General features: G+C 42.8%; 1 protein-coding gene across 1 annotated transcript in view; it reads left to right on the forward strand.

Annotated features, from left to right (window-relative positions):
- Positions 1–1,900: 1,900 nt before the first annotated feature.
- The window catches only part of LOC121179087 (calmodulin-binding transcription activator 1-like), a 47,416-nt gene continuing 26,162 nt past the window's right edge, over positions 1,901–23,154 (forward strand). Inside the window, exons 1-3 of the mRNA XM_041033698.1 lie at positions 1,901–1,925; positions 4,084–4,179; positions 8,915–9,018. Of these exons, the coding sequence (XP_040889632.1) occupies positions 1,901–1,925; positions 4,084–4,179; positions 8,915–9,018 (225 nt within the window). The remainder of the gene's footprint in view (positions 1,926–4,083; positions 4,180–8,914; positions 9,019–23,154) is intronic.

Here is a 23,154-nt window from a genome sequence, read left to right on the forward strand (position 1 = left end):
TTGGTCCGGTCCCGCCCACCCCCTCAGTGTTCTGGAAGCCCATTGGTCAGCCGTGCGAGGAGCGGAAGTTGTCTTGTTGCCCTCTGCTGGTTGTGTTGTAGTTGGAGCTCAGCGCGAAAAAGACTTGACTCAAGACGAAAGATCAGAATGACAAGAGTTTAGCCCTTTTAGAAGGTACTGTGTGTTTATCCGTGTGCAAAAGCAAACCGTCACTGTCTTTTCCTTTTCTTTCTTCACATTATTAATATTTACGGTTGTAGTCAGCAGCATGTCGGATTTTGATGTTCATTTTGCTTGTTCCAGTTGTTGCAGTTGTGGAGGAAGTTGTATTTTTAGTATTCAAGTCCATTTAGTAAAGGGTGTGAAAACACCACTCCGCACAAGTTAGAGTTTAGTTCTATATTTTTCTTCATATATATTATCGTTTCGAAAATGTGTATTCGCAAGCCAAGGCGGTACATCACTGTAGACTACAGATTTGTTGTTTTGCCTACATGTGGTTTTTGGGCATTCATGGGCAGAACTGTTTTGAATGTTTAAATTAAACCGATCTCATTTTTTGGTTCATATCTTATATATGTTCCTCATTGACATTCATCCTGCTTGAACCCAGTCGATGCCAAGAACCTTGTGTGTCTCTGCACGCAGAAGCTACGCAAAGCATACGTAGCTAAGGACGAACCATTCAAAACCTCTGTTTTCAGTGAAGCGTGTCTACGGAGTGGATTGTCTCTGTCAAACACAAGGCTTTGGTGCAAAGCACAGAGGCTACCCCGAGGCACAGAGTGACAGTGTGGGCTTCAAACAAGAACATAATGGTCCCGATTAAGCCCCACTGTTTAGAAGGGGTAGCGTAGTGTAAAACAGCAGAATTATAAATAGCTTATAATATAGGCCCCGTTATGAACTTAACTTCCCGTAGGGAAGCAGTGAGCAATGATACAACGATTTCCTGCCAGAGCCAAAATAGGCAACAACAAAGGGAGACCTGAGGGGGGGCATGTTTTTCATTTCATCCTATGAGTTTTCACCTGACCTATCATCACTTCAGTTCAATAACACGGCTCAAAGAAAGCAGGTAGTGAGTGCGCGCAGCCTGTGTAGGCGCGTGTGGAGCTGTCCTTTCAGCACCTCGAGCTTCAGCACCACAGCGAATGACAGCACCCGCCAGCCCACGCGCATCTAAAAAGTCTCTTTCAGGCAGTTCATTTAATTTAAATTCGAGGGGGGGGGGGGTTCATAATTTATGGCGAGAGGCGACCTTACATCGCAGCTTTTCAACAGTCCGCTGGGTTTGCGTGTAAGGAAATGACCGCGCACGCGATTTTGTGTGTGTGCGTGTAATGTAGCCTATATATATACATATATATGTGTATGTGTACGTGTATGTGTATGTGTGTATGCCTACGTTGTGTGTGTGTGTGTGTGTGTGTGTGTGTGTGTGTGTGTGTGTGTGTGTGTGAGGGAGAGAGAGAGAGAAGATGATGATGAGCATGATGATGATGATGCTGTGGGAGGCTGTCAAGGTGTCCTCGAATACAGACGTCGTTCAGTGACGTGAGAGGAGAGAGAGGGGGAAAGAGAGCGAGGAGGAATGCGCGTGAACGTCGCGGGGCGGGGACAACGGGAATAAACGGAGGGATGGAGAACTCCGCGAGTCGCCATCACGGATCCCCGCTGTCAATCCTCACCGTTTGGACCAATAGTCTCGCCGAACCTGGCAGGCTCGCCCCCCCCACCCCTTCTTCTCGGCCCCGCCCCCCTCCTTGAGCTGTCCTCTCTGTGCGCGCGCGTGGCACCCCCTCCCCACCACCACCTCCACCACCACTAGGTCGAGTCGAGGAGGAGGAGGAGGAGGAAGAGGAGGAGGAGGAGGGATGAGGCGCGCGGTGGAGGGGAAATGGCTGCCGAAAACAAGCCGGAAGGTAAGACAGAAATAACGGTTTTTATTTGAGGTGGCAGAGTCCTGCTATTCGAGGTTCAGACGAGGCGATGAAGGGATGGAGGCATAGAGGAGGAGAGCGATAACGGCAGGGCTTTCCCTTTCTTCTTGCCCGTCCCGAAAACACGGACGCTGGTGCTGAACCAGCGACTGTGTGGAGCACGGTTAACCGACAGCAAATAAATAACGGAAGGAGAGTTGTCCTGTCGGTAGGCTCTGAGTGAGTCGGGATAGGGTAGTTTTTCACCGTCCAGTGTTTGCCAGCGTTTCCCCTGAGTAGCTGCTTTATGAGTGCTTTTTAAGCGTTTAGCATAAAAGGGATGGGGATGAGAGAGGATGAGAGTGGTTCACGCTGAAGGAATTCAGATGCTTTCTGTGCGCGCGTGTGTGCGTGTGTGTGTGTGTGTTTATCTGTCTCTGTATTTCTCTTTAGATAGACCATTGAATCGTAGATTTCCTTTCCTGACAGGCACGCAATGTCTCAGTCCAGCTGTGTATTTATTTAGTCACAATCCAGTGTTGGTTGTGTGTGTGTGTGTGTGTGTGTGTGTGTGTGTGTGTGTGTGTGTGTGTGTGTGTGTGTGTGTGTGTGTGTCTGTGTGTGTGTGTGTGCGTGCGTGTTTACGTTTGTGTTCATTTGGTGTTGAGCTTATGGTTGCTAAGGCAGTGAAGGTGAGAATCTGGCTGCATTTAGGTTGGGGAGGGGGGGGGGAGTGTATGTGTGTCAGTTTTAGGTCATATCATGTATGAATCTAGTTTAAATTTTACTCCCTCAGCTAAACTCTTGGGGTAATTACCATCACACAGCCACCATTTCATTCAGACTGTTATTCATTCATTCATGAATTATTTAAGGGATGACCAGAATCGCCATGGAAATATTATCTCTAGCTCAACTCATGGGTTAATGAAGGCTTTTTTCCTTAGCCAGTGTGTTTGGCGTTTGTTTATAAACATCCTCTGGTTGTTTAACAGTTCACACTTTCATTTTCTTGCCTCTTAAAGTACCGCTGATGTCACAGAGGGTTAAATTGCAAAAAGATGCCTGTCAAGCCAATAAGCAAAACAGCTGATGAGAAACAGCTCCATGACAACTTTAAAGCTAAAATGACATTCAGCAACTGAATGTTGCTGTAGACATTAGTTTTATTATTAAGCTGTTCTTAATTGTTATTATTTTCATCTCTTCCTTGATGTTACTGAGAATGACAGGGGAAGCCTTTGACCCTCTCTCCACTAGGGAGCGATGCTGTGCAAGATTTTTCCAAGGGGCAATTTCTGGATAACTTGAACTACACAAGTAATACAGTACATTTGTGAAGCGCATTTTCAAGCGCACAGCACTTTAAGTCAGACACACATACATACACGTGTGCAGGGAAGCATGCAGTGTGTGGCCAGAGGCAAAGGGAAGGCCGTGGGTTGAGAGTCCCATTGCGTGAAAAGACTAGAACTGTAGATGAGACAGAAGGCCCATGGGCAGATCAGCAGGCGCTGTACCACACGAATATTAAACCACCCCCCGGCCCATACTGTACTGTACCTACACACACGTACAGACACACAGTATTCACAGTATTAATTTTTTTTTTTTTTTTTCGGTCCATCACCCCCTTGGTGTTATGTGTACAGAGGATGTAATAATTTACGAGCCTCAGCCGTGCTGAATGAAAGCCAAATGAATCGCGGCGACTAAGCCAGGAGACAGCTATCCACTCTTTCCATCCCCTGGCAGATGTGCATGGCGCCGATCAGCAGAGTACACCAGTGGTCATGAGAACAATATCCACCATATAGCCTGGAAGACCATCTCCCTCTGTGCTGCTTGGTCTACTTTGTATCATAGCAACAGTGGTCAGGGAAACAGAGAAATGATGAGAGAGAAGAGAAACTAAAGCTGGGTACAAGTTAGTCACACACACGGAGGCAGTGTATCTACTGTGGCCAATCGATCAGGGGACACAATGGATGCAAGTTAGTGGATCAGAAAATGGATCAGCCCACATGCATATCACTTGGAGTTTTGTTTCTGGGCTTTAGAGGAGGAAGAATGAGGTGAGGTATGCGACTGCCAAGGAAACCAAAGTCTGGAGCGTCTCCTAAATATGTCTCTGTCTTTGTCCCTTTTTCTCTTTTTGTAGGACTGAAGAAGATAAGAAATCCAGAGCGAATGGTCAGGATTGCTGTTGGTTACACAGGACACACCCCTCCCAAGAGTGACGACACTGACGCCAACAGTAAGAGACACACAAACCCTCTTCACACTGTGCGCGCGCATGTCTGCGAGAGGGTGTTTAAGTGCCACACACACATTTGTCTGTAGCACAGGGTGACTCTGGGAGCAAGTATAAAAGCCTTCTGGCAGAATGATGTGATGCGGGAACTGAGGTCTCCTTCTCATCTGCTCTGTAACAGATCACACTTACACATACATACACACACACTCACACACACACACGCGTACACAAAACAAGCACACACTCTATCTCTGTCTCTCTGCTGAGACGTCATTCCAATTCAGCTCTGTTACACATCATGTTTATTCATGCATGCCAGTACAGTATTAGTGAGCACACACACACACACACACGCATGCACGCACACACACACACACACACAATAAGGCAAGGCTTACTTTGGCTATCAGTAGTTTATTGTCATACCTAATCTGTACACATGGCATTATGTATCTATAATCCTCAATGGGCCTGGTTAAACTAGAAGTGAGATGGAGTGTGTAATCTGGGGTCGCCGCATGGTTGTGTATGCGTGTGAGTGTGTACCGGGCATGTGTGTGATTGTGACTGTTGTGTGTTAGAGGGACTATAAAGGCAATGATTGCTTTGATTGGTTATTGATTCCAGAGGACATGACACAGATGCATGTCTCTGCCTGTGTGTGTATGTGTGTGTGTGTGTGTGTGTGTGTGTGTGTGTGTGGGGGGGGGGGGGGGGGCAAATTGGAGGAAAATAAACAGATGTGAGGAGGAGCAGACTGACATGGTGCTTAGTGAGGTGGTGGGGGTTATGGTATAGGGAGGGAAGGTGTGTAGAAACCCCCCTCCCTCAGACACACACACACTCACCCCAACCCCTTTTTCATTTCAAAAGGAGCAGATGGCCTCATACCTGCACCAGACCCTCTTATTTTGTTAAGAGGGATGGGAGAAAATGTGACTGTCGCAAAATAGCAAATAAAAAATGAAGCAAAAATCTGAAATAGAATAGAATGGAATAGAGTAGAATAGAACAGAATAGAATGGAACAGAGAGTTCTGTTTGGGATGGCTGTTTAATATGAGCTGAGACTTCCCGAGCCTATCCCTGTCTCCTATCTGTTCTCGCGTCCCAGCTGGAGGATTACTGGAGGAAAAGTTTATCAGCAGAATGATAAAATTAGCATGCACGCCCATCTCTCTATCCCCCCCCCCCCCCCCCCCTTCTCTCCCTCTTTCACCCGTCTCTCCCTCCCTCTTCCTGCACTCTCGCTCATCCCATGCTATGCTCCCCCCTTTCTTCTCCCTGCCCTGGCGCTCCCTCCTGCCCTCCCGCCCTCCTCCCTCTATCTAGCTGCTGTGCAATGAGCCTTTCTTTCTGTCACATTAATTTCATCCCAAAAAGGGGGAAAATGTGAAAATTTCCCCTGATGCCTCCTAATATCAGTTGGGGGAGAGTTAAGAGTTGCATTTGGAGCGTTTTTCTCTCTCTTTACTGAGGAGAGTTTTATAATTAACTGACAGCCATCTCACAAGGGCATTGGCTTGTTTCTGTGTTAAATATGGAGATGACAGTTTTATGAGGTAAAATATTCATCAGTCGGAGGCTGCTCTTCTATGTGATTCCAGTCTAAATTATGGCATTTGATAGGCTACCAAAGCAATGTTTCACTTTGGTCGAACACTTTCACTTTTAGCACGCATACCTCTGTATGACTTAATGAGCCATCAGTTTCACATTAGCATTCAGGCTTTGTCACTCTTTTGGACTCTCTTTTACTAGATTAGCAAGTGAGTGCGTGATCTATGTACAGCCTCTTGGAGTGTAAAAGCTCATCAGCATTCAACAAATCTGCAAAGTTGGTCTTCCATTCCCTGTCAGCAGGGAGAGTGCATGTAAGAATAGGTTAAGATGATGGTCGTGTCCATGAAGGTGTGCTTTGAAAGGGATTTCGGCACCAAGGTCACTGGTAAAAAAAACGCCACTCTGGGACAAATACTGTGATGTGCGTTCTTTGATCGGCAGGCACTGCATGCGTATGTGTGCGTCTGTTTGCATGTGTGAGCGGGCATGTGTGTGTGTGTGTGTGTTCGCGGGTGTTTGTGTGGGTGCCTACGCATGTGCTACGGGCTTGTTTGATGTGGTGGTTCTGGTACATTTCAAAGGCGAGGCTCTGATGAGAATTCTTCAGAACAGCAGGGGGAGGGGAGGGGGTTATAGCCAGGAGGGGTGGGGTTTAAACGCTGATTGGCATTCATAGCAGAGAGGCTGGAGTGCTGCTAAAAAAGAAATTAGGCTTTAACTAAGCTGCACCATTCAGCTGTTTAACTAAGCTGCTGCACCGTTCAGCTGTTTGAAATTCTGTCTTCTCAGGCCTTCTATTAATAAATGCATAATTGATTAGGGGGAGCATACGTGCCTGAACACACTTCCTACTTACACAAACACACACACACTCTGACACCTACATACTGACATGATCACACACACACACACCACTCCTGTCCTCCTATAATACTCTTGTCTGTTTGTCTTTCCGTTACCTTGCTCCAGCTCTTGTCCTTGCAAAATTCAAACTTTCTGATTCTTCTCACTCTAAGTTTCTTTTTTTTTTCTTCATTAAGTATCTCTCTCTGGCTCATTGTCCTCCTGCCTCTCTCTGTCTGCCCGCGCTGACCCCCCTCCCTCCACCCCCACCACCCCACCTATCTCTCTTTTACTCTCACTCTGTCGTCTGCCCTCAGGTAGAGTATAATTCCTATCTTCCCAGGGGAGTCATGAATGGACGCCCTCTACTCAAATGCTTATCAATAACCTTTGAGTGCTTGCTCTCTTTGACTTCTGAGCGGCACACCCGTTGGGCATGCACTCACAAACAGGCACACACATGTGTGTGCAAGCACACACACACACACACAGCTCTATCTTTGTATGGATGTTTTGCGCTGGTGAAGTGGTATTTTCCTGTGGCGCAGTGGGATTTTTTCCTTCACCTGCACCTATTCAATATTTTGGTGATTCTCTGCGCCGCAGTGGGAGGAGGAGAGGCACAGTAGGGGCAGTTTCACAGGTAATCCAGCGGCATCCAGTGTAGTTTTGGTGACAGTACACTCGCGCTCTCCGTAACTAAACAAACTTCTTTCATTCATGTTTTGCTTGCCTGTTTTATTACACATTCTTCAACCAGTAGTCACATCATATTACACTGAAAAAAATAATTAAAGGAAAAAGCTGGCCATTGTCATTGACAACAAACCTAAACTTAAACATTTAAAAACAGGTCACTAATATATAGGTACATTTTAAAAAAGCAGTTTCCTAAACCAGCTGGACACCGTAGATTTTAGCAAATGTTACTCAAACAGGAGAAAATAGTGCATATGTAGGGGACTATTTTTTGATTTGGTGTATAAGAGAGTATTTCTGGCAGCAGAATGGTGAATGTGGGATTTACTCTAAATAAACTACAGTGCCCATGTTCATTGTAATGCAATGGTGTGGCTTAACGATGTGTTTTTAATAGATTGTGGACAACAGTAGAGGTTTATGGCTGAGAGGAACATCCTATATTAGTCTTTGGTTACACAAGCAAGACTTGTTAGTGGTGTCACTCCATTGCTGGGTTTGTTGATAACAAGAAAGATGTAAAAAATCAACCAACTTCATTCCTCATGATGCCAAGGAGGTCAAAGTTTTTACCAACTGTTGTTGCCTTACAATAGTGCATCTAACAGGAATCTTGGTCCTCTAAGGACCTTCAGTATGTCCAGAAACATGATTTAAACTTTGAATTAAACATCACCTGCATATAGCAGCATTTGGGCTGTTGTGTATTTGAACTTGCAACTCTCCAGCTTTCATGGAAGAACATTAGTTTCCTCTCAGGAGGAGCTAGTCTGGAGTCTCCTCTCCATTACCGAACTGTCTGTATAACACTGTGGGGAGAGCATTGCTTTTAAAGGGGATAAAAGAAGCCCTTGTGATTGGCCATGATTGTAGCCAACCCCAAATGTACTGATAATGTATGATAATGGATTCTTCTTAATCCAAATCTGATTCTGGGTGGGTCCCAGGTGCTCTGTGCACCTCCACCTGCTGTCCAAAAATAAGTGCACTGCCATTCCCTTTGCACTCTGCACACTTAGCCTTTTGTTTGCAAGCTTACTTGTTTACATCACTGTAAATCATACGTGACTCAAATATAATAAGATATTTATAATATAATAGCACTTAGATAAAGATGGCATGGAGATATTAAACATAGTTTGTTTGCAGTTTGCTGACTTTCTCCTGTTCTCTTGCAGTATTCATTCTCCTGTTGTTCATTGCTTAGGAATAACATACTTACTGGGCCACAAAAAGTATTAGCCTGATATCTCTTTTCACTGCTATACCAAAAAATCCTCAACTGTATTTCTGATTCAGAATTCACTGGAAGTTATTACAGATCAAGGATGATCTGTGGCTGGATGGACCAATTTTTTTTTTTTTTACAAAATTAATTAAACCTTCTGTCCTTCATAGGTTTGGAAAAATCTCTTTGCAAATTCACTTACTTAAGGTCACATCAACCCATTAGAAATGCTATACAATAGAAGTTTGTTATGATTTTATTCAGTGAGATCCCAGCGCATTTTGGTATTCTACTCTCGCAATGTCTCTGTCTGATGAGAAATTTCTCTCCTCTTCCTACTCATCCCTTATTTATCTTCCTTTATCTTCACCCCCTGTCCTCCCCACCTCCCCGTCCGCTCCAGATGAGCCAGGCCAATTGAAGATCTACCTTCCCAAGAAGCTGCTAGAGTGTCTACCCAAATGTTCCTCTCTGCCCAAGGAGCGCCATCGCTGGAACACCAATGAGGTGAGAATGAAACACACTTAAAAGGGAAATATCTCTGACAGTGAGATTAACTCAGTCTCTCTCTTTTTTTTTTTTTTTAACTAGTGACATATCTCTAGCTAATGTCACATTGAGAGATGAAGAGGAGGTAAACAAACACAATGGCAGCTTTTCATTATGGGACCCTAAAACTGTGACACAAGGGCATAAAAAAAAAGCTCCCAGCAAAAATCCCACTGACTATACATTTCATTTGGCACGTTGCTGTCTATTTCGCTGTGTTATCCAAACAACTCTGGGTTAAGGCTGAGGGATCAGGTTCTCCTGGGTCTAAAACTATAGGACTTAGAAGCTAAGAAACAAGAAATGAGGCTACAGATTTAATGTTTCCACTGCTGGGTGTTACTGAGTTCAAAAAAACCTATGGTCAATGGGATAAAGATTGTTATCTGAACCTAACATTGTTGCTATGCAACCACAGAAAGCTGTTAAATGTGTGGCACATTTCTGCACATAGCTGCTTTTTTCTGCTTTGTGTTATGTGTGAAAATGATGCTCTACTTACGGTGTGTAATGTCCTCTGAAACAAAAACAAAAACAAAAAAAAAAAAAAATGGAGTAAAAAAACGAAAAGCTGTCTGAGAGATATAAAAAACAAAAGCAGTGGCCATGCACCCAGAGGATTTGATCATAAAAGTGAGTTAAGTAACTTAAGGGCTTTCTGCACTTCACTTTACTCAATCTTAACCATATTTTCAAACTTTTAGTGTGCTCTGACTGTTTAAGTTTCCACACAAATACACGGCTAGCACTCATTAATATAGGGCTGAGTTTGCCCTCCTCTGGGCCAAAATTAGCATCATATTTGCAGCATGAACAATAGATAACTTAAAGTCTGCTGCTGGCTAAGTGGTACAATGTAAAATGGGGCCAAATTAGGTTGGGACAACTCTTTACTCAGGGCCAAAGATAACCCTGAGCTAAACATTTAGGGTGTGAAAAGCTTTACAGAGTTGCATGTTGTTCCAGACTTAAGCTGTTAGTTTAGGGAAGCGTTTGATGGGTGGAAATGGATGCAGGCATTTATCGTCAATAGCTCCTTGTTTATGCATTGCACAGCTCTCCACTGGTGGTTTGCTCCATCCATTGTGATGTGGTTGGCCTCTGCGAGGACATTTTCTCCATGTGCAGGCTGTGTACTCCATTATGGATGTGTGTTTGTGTGTTTGTGTTATTGATTACCAAGTCCAGCATTATTATGCAATGCAAAGCTGATTTGGCCTGTGGTTTTTCTCTCAGGAAAGTCATTACATTTTTCATGCAATCCATCTCAATGAAGGTCATACTGGGAGTTAAGCACGGCGCCTACTGAACAGTGTGCTCACATGAATAGGCAGTGTGTGTGAGCGTGTACTTGTTCTTCTATCTTTGTGAGGACCAGTTCGAGTTACAGACCTCACGAAGTGAGGACATTTTGGAGAAAGTGAGGACATTTTGGCTGATCATCACTTTGAGACACACCTTCAAAGGGCTGTATTGAGCATAAAGAATTGGTTTGAGTGTTCAGGTTAGAGTTAGGTTTAGGTTAGGGTCAAGGCTGAGGTTAGACTCTCAGTTGTGATGGTAAAGGTTAGGGTAAGGGGCTAGGGACTGCAATATGTCATTGAGTGTCCTCACAAAGATAGAAGCACAAGTTTGTTTGTGTGTGTGTGTGTGTGTGTGTGTGTGTGTGTGTGTGTGTGTGTGTGTGTGTGTGTGTGTGTGTGTGTGTGTGTGTGTGTGTATGGTTCAGAACAACGTGACCGCTGTTGGTTAGGGACTTCCACTTTCATCAGCCTAACCAAGAGCAATTGTGCACAGGGGCTAGACCAGAGCACCTTGTTGCTGCCCCCTCTCCTGCTCTTTCTCCCTCTTTTTTCTCTATAAGTCTCCCTTTCAGCTTACCATCTAGTCCTCTCCATCTTTATCTTTCATTTCCTCTCCTCCCCCTCTCTCTCTTTCTCTCTCCGTGGCTCTCTCTCCCTCTGATGAGGAGGTACAGGCTCAGTTCAGGGGGAGGTTGGGTGTCCCTCAGCGGATTCCTTCAAAGCTCCTCTTCCACCCAGGCATAAAGTTTCCTGCATACTTAAACACTCCATTGTGTCTGCTGCTCCTCTTGCTCAGTGCTTGCATAGGGGGATGCTTGTTGTGCATCCAGTGCATGTATGTATTTCATTCTGTTTATGTGTTTAAAACTATGTCTGTGAGCGTGTCTGTTAGAGATATGCACAACTCCAGATTATTGTGGTCAATTATTTTGTAGCTGCTGCAATAGAAGTATTGATTTTTTTTCTGTTTGATTTTTATCTGTCTGTATTGCAGACTTTGCAAGAAGTATTGCAGTTTTCATCAGCAGCATATTGAAAATTGAAATCATCATTGGTCATCAAATTTTATACACGTATAGGGTTTGTAAGTCCACCATAGATTTTTGTGTAACACAATTTCATGTGGGATTTTCAGACCAATCCACTGTCAGCTGTCAAACTTGAATCAATTTCTTTACTCAGTTGCATCCTCACATTTTGTGTGTGTATTTGTGTGTTTTATCTTAAAATATAATATTGTTCTGGTCTAGATATTGCTCATGAAGTGTGGTGATGTGTTATTGACAAATGGTGTGTTGAAAATACCTAGATTCGGTGTGTGTCTGTGTATCTGTGCTTGTGTGTGTATGTATGCTTTTGTGGGTTTCCATAGAATTCTTCATTTCCATATGCTTACGTATAAAGAAATCCACAATTGGTTTTGTGTTTCCTCATCCTTACTGTTTGGGTGTTGGGATTCTGGATGCTGTTTATACATGTCTGCATTTAGAATTACAACCATCCTGTGTGTGTGTGTGTGTGTGTGTGTGTGTGTGTGTGTGTGTGTGTGTGTGTGTGTGTGTGTGTGTGTGTGTGTGTGTGTGTGTGTGTGTGTGTGTGTGTGTGTGAATAAGAAGAGCAGAGTGTGATAGATAAAGAGATTACCTTTCTGTGTTTGGATGCCTCTGATTAAGTCAGGTCCAATCTTTACAAGTCTTCATCTGATATGTCCTTATTCTCACCTTTTTCTTGGCATGTGTATGTCTGTGCACGTGTGTGTGTGTCTGTGTGTGTGCTTGCATGTCCGTTTGTTTTCTTGCACATGTGCGCGATTGCATATGATCCTCTGATCTCTGTTTTGTCACGCATGGTTCTTCCCGACACCTTGGCCTCCCATGCGCACTGAGCTGTGACCCCATACATTTTTACCCCATCCACTCCTCCACCCCCTTTCTGTCCTTTCCTCTCTTCCTTCCCTTCCCTCTCTTCCTCAGTCTCTCTCTCTCTCTCTCTCTCTCTCTCTCGCTCTCTCTCTCTCTCTCTTTCTCTCTCTCTCTCTCTTTTGTGTACCTACTGATGTGTGAAATTATTCTGGGATGGAGGGATGGATTCCTCCCTGAAGGGCTGAGCAGAGGCGTGAGCCTTTTGTTCAATAATAGATTGGGGGTGTATGTGTATCTGTCCATGGTAATAGACTATAGACTAGTTTTAGATAACAAACTGCACTCAGGTGGACAGACTGATGTTAGAGTCCGTTTTATCCATCCATCGGGAATGACTTGTTTGGTTTCAGCGAATTCTTTGGAGCACTGAAATAAGGAGGCTATCAAACTTTTTAAATCTGGACAGAGACAGACTTTCGAATCAGGTCCCAGGATTCAAGCTCATGAAAAGATATGATTACTCTTGTGGGGGACCCTTGACATCCTGACTCATATTTTAAGAGGCCAGTCTGTGTTGAGTAACAAATAAAAATTCCCTTTAGAAAGATTAAATTCAAACTATGAAATGTGCACGCAAATACTGTGTGAATGTGCATGTTATTGCGTGATCTAATGTGCATTTTAAAGGCTTCTACTTCAGAGCCGCCCCCCCACTATGATTTAAATGATGCAACTGTCAAACGGGTTGGTACAGACTTCAGTACATCACACAGACGACAGCCGTCTGTGCCACAGTGCTTCTGCAACTGAGTCTGCTCTACACGTCTCTCAACTGTACGGGTGCCAAAAGCGAGTGTGAGGAAAAAGGCATTATTTTGGTATCAATGATATGAAATAATGTGATCTGAAGCATGCAGTGTTTTATTGTAGAGCTCTGTTCTTGTCATGTGGTGATATATTGGTAGCTGTGTGGTGTGAAGGCAGCTTGTTGATAGTTTGCACACGCTCATGTCTGGCTGTGCCACCACTTGACTCTAACATGATTGCTTGATTGAGAAGCAGATCAAAAAGCATATACATTTTAGACCACTGCCCCATCCATCTCCTCTCTGTGTGCGTGTGTGTGTGTGTGTGTGTGCATCAAGGGTGGGTGTTGCCATGGTAACAGATTGGGTGTGTGCGTGTGCGCATATTCCCGCTAATGGTATGATTTGTGATTTGTGATTGTGCAGTACATCAAAGGTGATAAGAGAGACATGACATCGTCAGTACGTCTGCTTCCAATGCCAAACGTACGAAAGACAAAAAAAAAAAAAAACACTCACCTGTGCATGCTGTGGCATCTCGGCTTTTATGAGCTCCCATTTCTATCCCAAACAAAGCTCTCTGTGTGTGAATGTTTAATTTATTATTCATGTCATTATTGTTGTTTGCGAGCCATTAAATAGATACATTGAATGAAATATGCATGCGTTGTATTCCTACATTTCTTTGTAGTGATATTTGCCATTTTTCCCCTGTGGGTAAAACATGAACAGGAGAAGTGTGTGGAAAGGAAGTTACACAGAAGGGATGATGGTAAATGTCAGTTACCAGACTATGTGACAAAATACTACGGATCCATTATGGAAACCCAGAGCGATACAGTTAGCACACAGCCAGTTTCAGGCCCCTATGTTCCATTTATACTGTGGTGAAGGGTGCCCTTGATTTATGACTTTGATGTGTGAATTGCTAATGTCCAGCTCACGCTGGCTCAGGCTGACACTCTCCATTTTGTCGGCTGTGTCAGAACAAAGACAAAAGTATCGTGTCTTTGGAAACTCACCGAAAGTTTCATTTTTAAATGAAATGGGTGTGCCGTTCATGCATTTGTTAGATAACATGTTCGGGAGAGACTTAGCGTATCCGTGTCAGTGTGTGCGTGTGTGTGTGTCCTAGAGCCCGCCTATGGCTGTAACCTCTCCAGTTGACACTGAGCTCTGTGCTGTTGCCGTTTACCAGAGTAAAGCATGGTTTAATGAGGGGGCAAAGAAGCCAACGCACACGCTCACACATGCGCACACATGCATGCACATATGTACATACACACACAGACACGCACAGACACACACACACACAGTACCAGAGGGGTGTTGCACAGCTCCTTGTGTTTGATTCCTATTCTTTTATTTTTAATCATTCCTCTGTCTTTTGGGTTGAGAAATATTTTATGTTTGGAGAGCGCCAAGTTATAATCACTAATTAGTGCTCCAGGCTCTCTCTCTCCCTCCCTCTCTCTTTTTCTCCTCCTCTTTGTCTATCTCTCCATCTCTCTCTGAGCCAAGCATAGCCCAATTAACACCCAGCGTCATTTTGTGTCTGTTGTGACTTTTATTTCCGCTCAGACTCCAGATATCCATACCGTCCAGCTGACCGAACTGGCAATGTGAACCAAATGTGCAGCAATGCAAAGAATTAATTAGATTCATTCTATTCATAAATGTAATTTCCTTGTTGATACATGTAATTATCCAGCAAGCTTTTTGTTTGCAAATGGGACTGTAGATGCCGCATAGATTGTTGGGATCAGTATTTCAGTGTGTTTCAGTCATGCAGATATTTCAGCACAAACAAGTTCACAAGGGGCAGGGATTAACCAGGTTTTACGAGTCTAGTCAGGGAAAGCCAGGTGTCTGAGGTAAGAGTTAGCGTTGTCTCTCCTCTCCTCTCCTCTCCTCTCCTCCCCTCTCCTCTCCTCTCCTCCTACCCAACTGGAAGCCCCACATTTTCTTCCTGTTCTATTTTCTCCATGTCGCACAGACCCACTATTTATCTTGCCCACTATAATTTGACACAAAATATTGTTAACTGGAGACACAGAAATATATTAAACAGTGGGAATGTGTGACTGTGAGTGTGGGGGTGTTGTGTATGTGCCTTTCGCTATGCGCTCGTTTGTGTGTGCCTTCATGTGTGTGTGTCTCTGAGCGTGTCTTTTGCGTTTTAACTTCCTGTTAGATTCCAAGCCCGACCAAAAAGAACTGAATGACCAGCAGTGTCTGCTGTAATAAGGAGCCAGGCTGTGCGGTGGAAGCAATACTTTTTGTATCCTTAAATGTCCCCACATAGAACCTCTGTAATATCTGAATCCTCTGTAAATTAGATTTAATTCATTGGAGACAGATAAAGCATTAAAATGTCTATGTGTGTGCATGTGCGCACACACGCAGATGGTCTTTGTGCTCCTATTTTGAGAACTTGTACTCTATGTGTAGAGCTTTGTCTAGATAACTTTATAATTTTATTTAACTTTGATAACTTTCTGACTTTGCAAAGCCTTCAGGAGTCAAATGTATTTCACAGCAGCACGGGGGCAATTTTGCATGTTTACATCCCCAAATAACAGTGAGATGTCAACAAAACATCACACTGTAAATCAAGCACCACAGGTACTGGAACCCTATTGATTTTGATGAGGTTTTTCTTTAGCGTCTTCACTTTCTGACTTAATAATATCTGGAGCTTAGAGACTTGTGAGGGAATATGCCTTGTTCAGGATTTCTGAAGTCAATACATATTTCATACTCTCTGCTCATGTTTTACGAAGGTAGGTTTCAGTCAAACATCTTTTTTTTTTCTCATACTGCACTTGCAGTTTCGGTTGGTCATGCTGGACTTCATGCAGATAATGGCACACCAATACTTAAAAATAAAAAATAATATCAAAATGTCTGTAAATCCTTCTCACAGTGTTTGTGTAATTGTTTAGGTATGTATTTGTATGATCTGTAAGTCTAAGTTACATGTAGCTTTATCCTGATGCTTTTTTCACTCATACTTATTTTCTGATGGTCACCCTTTCAGTCTCTGAACGCACAATTATTTGGCAATATTTTACTGAAAATTCATATGAGAAGTGTGCACTGAGCATATCTGTGGACACCTGAGACTGTATGAGTTCTACGTGAGTCCTACATGAGTCATTTGAGAGGTTTTTACAGACGATTGATTCTGTTTCGCTGTAATGATTATGGAGTTGTCCACCAGCAATAGTGGGCTGGAGCTACAGCTCCAGTGTGGAAATAAAGGATGGATAGATGTGAAACTATAACCTACCTTCTGTTAAAATTGTTAAACAGCTTTTCCTTTACGTCACACGTTTTATGGGTATATTTAAAATCTCTCCGACAACTCTGCCAAACTTTGCTGAAAACATATCTGCTATACAATTGTACTTTACTAAGAATCCTAACATACGGATCAGTAACTTCTGAACTGCAGCCTAACCCTCAAATTCTTTTACTTGACATGAATTCAGTGTGCATTTTACTGGTTTCATTCATGCATTGATAGTGTTAATATATTTTACATTTTATGCATTTTTTCAGTTTCTAGCATAATGTTGATTCAGACACAGAATTTTGACAGCCGGCATATTTAGACAGATTATGGTTATAGCTCCCTTTTTTCTAGTGCAACAAAATATTTACAAAGTTGAAGGTAGATATTTGTACAAATATTTAAGATGTTCTCCAGCGAGTACACACTTGTTTTTTCCCTGCAAATTTGCCTCAGTAAATTTTCCACACAGCATTATTAACTGCCTACCTCATAGCTAATCCAGACAGTTAAGACACGTACACATTTGTAAGACACAAATATAAAGTTGTCAGTAATGCTGTGCAAACCCAAATATTTAATACTAAAGCAGTCAAACTTTCATACCTACTTGGAAAGAGCCTGCAAAGTGTTTCAGACCACATTCGTTTGTGCTCTGTAAAGTTGCTGTGAGGTCAAATTGTCAGTTTTGTTGATGTGATGTTGCACATTTGACTGGCCTCATAAGCTTCGACCCACTAATGGCCACTTGCAGGCTATATTGTCTATTTTTAATTAAATCTGGTAAGATTATGTGGTCGTTAAATTGCATTGTCAGTGCAAAATCAATGTACAAAAATACAACATAGTAATAAAAAATGTCAACTTGCTGGTGGTGGTTTCAGAACACTTTAATTTCTTTTCACTCATCATCAATTTGCTCACTGCTTACTTGGTTTGATAATGGAGATATGTATGTGGGGAATAGTAAATATGAACATTTAGTAGTAAATGTGAGTTATCAACCACAGAGTTGGTTAATGTTTAACTGGTTGCATTTCTCAAGGTAAATCTCTTAATGTCTGTGTTTCCCCGTTAATGAGTTGAGAAGTCATATTATTGTGGAGCTTTCCTGCCGTGTTTACTGCACACTTTGAACAGTGTTCATCAACACGACTTTGGCCTCATGGAGTTTTGTTTCAACTCTTTAAAAACACAATTAAAGTAATTAATTTTCAAGCAAACATGCATCCACGTTTTTATACATGAATTTTGGTCTTGGGTCGTACACTAATAACTAAAATACATTCATCTGCCTTTATGTGGCAAAAAAAAAAAAAAATCTCAGTTGTGTTCCATCCTCATACAATAATCACACTATGGTGCAAGTCAAATGTATGAAAACTTATCAAGCAAAAGTTTTACCTATGGCTCTTTTTGTGATTTTATAATGTTACGAAATTGGGACTCTAGTGTCTCACAAATCTGAGTTTATTACAGGAGCCGAGCCAAAGGGGTAAACCGGCTGCCAGCTTCATCATATCCACCAAAAAAAAAAGTGAGAGAACTGTGAATCTCATGGTGCTGTGACTAACATTTTCCACTAACATTATCCTGGAAATGTACACATCCACAAGATTTACCCTGGGAGATGTATATATTTACTGGTAAATATACCTTTTCCCACATTTACCCTTATAGACATGGGGTGAGATTCTCCATGCAGTATATGTGCGTGTGTTGCACATTCAGTCTTGGTTATGATATCTGAACAGTTCCACTCAGGAGACCACAGTATGTGTCCAGGTTTTTCTCCTCTCAAACTGCAGTTCTGCTTCTCCTTCTTCCCCCCTGTCACTGTCCTCCTCTTCCTCCCTCTCCCTCCTCCCTCCTGCTGATGTATGGAATGTCTGCTCTCATATGGAGTGTGTTTGTAAAAGTCAGTATAATCAAATTTCACTGATTCCTGGGGGATTAAACAAGGTGGCATTTGTGTGTGTGCGTGTGAGTGTGTTCATGTGTGAGTATGTTCTGTCTCTTTGCATATACAATATTAGCTGTGTACTAAGTTGTGTATCGTAATGCAGCTGTGTCATTAGTCTGAGATCAGCTCAGCTGTAATATATCATCCATCATCCTGTACTCTAAGGAGGCAGCTATATAAGGGATACTGATACCGCATTTGCATACTGACAGTGCATGTATTTAATTGTTTGAATGTACAGTATGAAGCGGAGGGTGGGAGGGATTATAAACACCTAAGGGTGAGCATCTCACTTGCCTCACTAGCATCTTGGCCAAGTGACAGAGATAGAGAATAGCGTTCGATCATTCCTTTGGGTGTTTGACAGTGAAAGTTTATGCTTACAGTAGCAAAGTCTTCTTTGGAAGTCCTCTTTAATACTTGGAGCCAAATCAGTCAGTCCCAAAAAATAAGATTATTATCTAGTGGTAAGTGTAAGCTCACTACTCCCTCAGACAGGAAAAACATGGCAAACAGCAAGAAATCCAAGCCCCAAAACAGGTATTAGCTAGTGTTAAGCCTAACTGCATAATTACGTCTTGTTGGCAGCATATGTGTACTGGCAGTATGTTTGTTTACATATCTTGCCAGAGAGCACAGTCTTAACATTGTCCAATGCACAACATCAGCATCACTTTCTGTGTGAGACTCTAAGCTCCGGTCTCTGTCTGCTCTAAGGTGCCACTGCATGTTGAACTATAAAGTCACAGTCCATTAGAGTTCATATGAGGTGGAAAGTTAGCAGGACAGCCCAGCAGGCAATGACTGATGTCTGTCTCCCCCGCAATCTCTAAAAGTGCATTAAATTAGAGCAATTATGAAATGGCTTTGCCAGAACTATATGCACTTAATGAATGAAAACAGTCATATTTAAACAAACAAATGTCCCCCAAAGATTGTGACAGTTTATAGTTTTCCATAGGCAACAAACGGATATGGCTGCTGTTTAGTCTAAGGTGAAAAATTGTCGGTTATATTTCACATCGCTGCCTGTTATTTATTTATATGCATGTATCTTACATTATATAGAAGTTTAAAAATAACTAACACACTTTGGCGCCCACTGTATTAGTCACAGTACTTGAAGAGAGGGTGATGACACTGGGCTCTACCTTGTACAATGCATCATCACTGTAAATATACTGTGAAGAGGAGCCCCTTTGAATCTATTGATGCACTGTACCGTACACTTATGAACTATTAATGGCGCAACATATGTTCATCAGGTATTATCACTTACAGCGTCAGACTGTTCATGTATCTTCTTAGCTATGGATGAGTACAGTCTGCCCTTCATGCTGTGGTTTCAGCCAAGTGAAAGACATGAAGAAATTTCAAGATGGATTGGTCTGCTTCAAGCTGAATTTAAAATGAAACAAATCCATACTTTTTACCACAAGATGCAATAAAGAAGTTCGAGACACTGCCCAAATTCTGCTGACTCCTGATTTGTGGTTATGACTCTGTTCAAGTCAACAAGAAAATGAGTAAACCCTTTCTGGGAATTCAAAAATAATGTATTTAGCTAAAGAAGAAAATAGCATCATTTTAATCAAGTGCAGTCGCAGTAAAAAGTAAATTCTGTTGGGAAGGAGTTAAATTAAATTCTGCATCTTTATTCTGTTGCTTGTGGTATTGTTTAATTGTTTGTAATCAATGGCAGTTGGCCAAGTAAAACTGCATCATTTTGTTAGCTCTTAAAAAGTGCTATTTTTGAGCAAGAGGTGAATTTTACTCATTCACTCCTTGACTCATTGACGCACAAGCTGGCAATCATCAGAATTGGGAATGCATTTGGGACTCCTCCGTTAAACCATATATCGCATTTTGCAATACTCTGAAAGAGTGAATGCAGGGCCCATAGTAACAGTCTATTCAGGTCTACAGCCTGGGGCCTCGTCCTAGGCAGAGACAGATCAGACTGCACAACAGTTGAAGCCAATCACTCAAGCTGGGTTGATAACCTTTAATGTTTACTTTTGCTTATTTTAACTCCACCTGCCCATATCCCAGTGTGAAGCCTTTGGGTTTGTTGTCAGTGGAAAAGATGAAACCAAGCTAGTAGACAATTTGTACATTTGTAATTTGATGCTTGTCTGTGGCAGTTTGTTTTTGAGGCTTGAGGAAAGTTAAATATGCATGGCTTCAACATGGGTGGCTCCAAGTTTTTTGTTTTTTTTTTCCAAAACAACAAACAAATGACATGAAATCTTTATTTGGTGGAGACAAACAGAATTCTGAATTGATTTTTTTTAGAAAGAAGACTCCACGTGAGCTCCAGCAGTTAACTAGATTTGTTTGTTTCCTCTGAAATGGAGCTACAGTGATATTTACTGAGAGCACGCACACATACCGAACAGGTGCGCAACCACACACACACACACACGCACACACACACGCACAAACACACACTCACACACATATGCTCCCATCCTTAGTTGGATGAGGAGGAGACAAACCTAAAGATCGCCACGGAGACCCATCTTTCAAATTTATTCATTAAACTCCCAAATGCTCCCCTTAACGAATGTAATTAGAATATGGTAATGAGAGAGGGCTGAACCAGGGAGTGTTGTAATACGCTTAGCAGCACAGAGGGAGAGAAGAAGAGAGAGAGATACAGATAGAGACAGGGAGGGAAATAGAGTAAGGGAGTTAGAGGAGAGAGAAATAGAGAGACTGACTGACAGGGTGCCAATTTATGTCTTGTTGTAAACAAGTATTTATGCCAATGAGAGGTGGCACACACTATTTCTTTTTTTTCTCTCCCACTACCTCTCTCTCTCTCTCACTCTCTCACTCTCTCTCTCTCTCTCTCTCTCTCTCTCTCTCTCTCTCTTTCTCTTCCCTTGCCTCTCTATCTCTCTCTCTGTTTCTCTCTCTCCCTCTTAGCATACCAAACCTTCTCAATAACAATAACATCAACAATAGCTGAGCAGAGACGAACCTTGGAGGGCAGAGTGACTCACAGTGAGATGAGGCATCACGGGTTAACACAACCACTGGAGACTCCTTCATTGAAACACCCCCCCACCCTGTCTCTCATGCTCTCTGTCTCTTCCACCTCCCACTGGCAAACACACATTTGTCACTTGAGATTTTAACTATACGCCTGTGTGCGTGTGTGTTGTGCACCCTTTCCTGGTTAACTTTTGCGGGTGTTTTTGAGGACTCTGACAGGCTTTATCCAAGACGCCCTAGCGCAGCGGGTGTCCTTGCATTGTGTTTGACACCACACACCTGTTGCCGTGTTTGATGTGTTCACCTCCCTGCTGAGAGAGACGCGGCCGTCTCCTCAAATGCAAATACAAGACAGGAAGAGGAGGACAGGTAAGGTGCGAAAGAGAGGAGAAGTCTTAGAAAAATATGATTGATGTTCCCTCAGTGGATTGGAGCTGACTCTTCCTTGCTCTCGGGTCTCTGCTGAAAACGTTTGTGCTGCTTTCCTCACTGCATGTGTGTGTGGGTGTGTGTGTGTGTAGCCACCTTCACCAGTTGAACTTATATATATATATAGAGGGGGAGAGAGAGAAAAGAGGGAAGTGGGTGAGTTGGAAATAGGGGGAAAAGTAAAGAGGTCAAACCAGTAGGAGAGGGAATGAGGGAGTGAAAGACTGACGGAGAGGGGAGAGCGACTATTTCATTATAAATCCGTCACTCACACGGGCAGCAGCCACCACATAGACTCTTCTGAGACCAAGCCTCTCTGGGATTGTGTGTATGCTCTCGTTCAGACCTGTGCATCCTAGCATGTGGTCATTTTAACATGGGAGGTATTTTTGTATGTCCGTGTGTGTGTGTGTGTGTGCTTGTGCACGTGTGTGTGTATGAATGTAGTGAGAATTGCGGTGTGACAGAGACTAATGTGACCCACATGTCTCTCTCCCAACCAGGTGACAGGGGTGGGTCCCGGCTGAAGGTCAGACCTTGTCCTCCAATGACAAACCAGCACTAAGTGTGTGCGTGTGTGTGTGTGTGTGTGTGTGTGTGTGTGTGTGTGTGTGTGTGTGTGTGTGTGTGTGTGTGTGTGTGTGTGTGTGTGTGTGTGTGTGTGTGTGTGCGTGCGTGTCTGTGTGCTCTCCAGTGTGTTTGTGCATGCGGTGTGTGTCACTGAGAGAACAAGAGGAGAGACAGAGAAAGCCAGGACTAGTTTTATTTTTATTTATTTATTTTTTCAGACAAGCGACTTTGTGTATTAATAGACGGCCCATTTGTATGCATGTGTGTACAAGTCTTTTATGTCCATGGATGTGCATGTGTGTGTTGCCCAGTGTGTGATGAGGTGTTTATATGATAAACACAAGGCAAGCTTGAGAGGAATTCTGATCAGGGGCTTTGCAACAGTTGTTATGGAAACAGCATTAAGCAGTTGTATTAGCCAGTGGAGGTAATATAAAGGCTGTTGAAAGTAACACACAGTGGGGAGCGAGGCATTTTGGGAATATAATACAAACTACACATTATTGCTCGGGTTTACAATAGACTTGATGAAATTTTATTGTTTGGCTAGAACAGAACAAAATTATCCTTGTCGTAACTCACTGTCTGGCTCTCTTTCTGTTGAGAGCTACACATTTTAATTAGCCAGGTTAGAAGAACATAGTGCAAACAAGACATTATTGGTCTGATTTACAAAAGACTTCACATCATTTCCATCAGCTCAAAGCGTATCACAGCTTAGTCCGTATTCAGCTCTCTCTCTGCAACATAATCTGAAGTTTGGAGTCTTCAGAAAAGCAGCCACTGCTCCATGACATTGGCGATTTTAGAGGTCACTCAGGACTGTTTAAATATTGCACACAGAGATGCCGAGAAATCGGCCCTG

The sequence above is a fragment of the Toxotes jaculatrix genome, chromosome 3, assembly GCF_017976425.1.
Source record: "Toxotes jaculatrix isolate fToxJac2 chromosome 3, fToxJac2.pri, whole genome shotgun sequence".
NCBI lineage: Eukaryota > Metazoa > Chordata > Actinopteri > Toxotidae > Toxotes > Toxotes jaculatrix.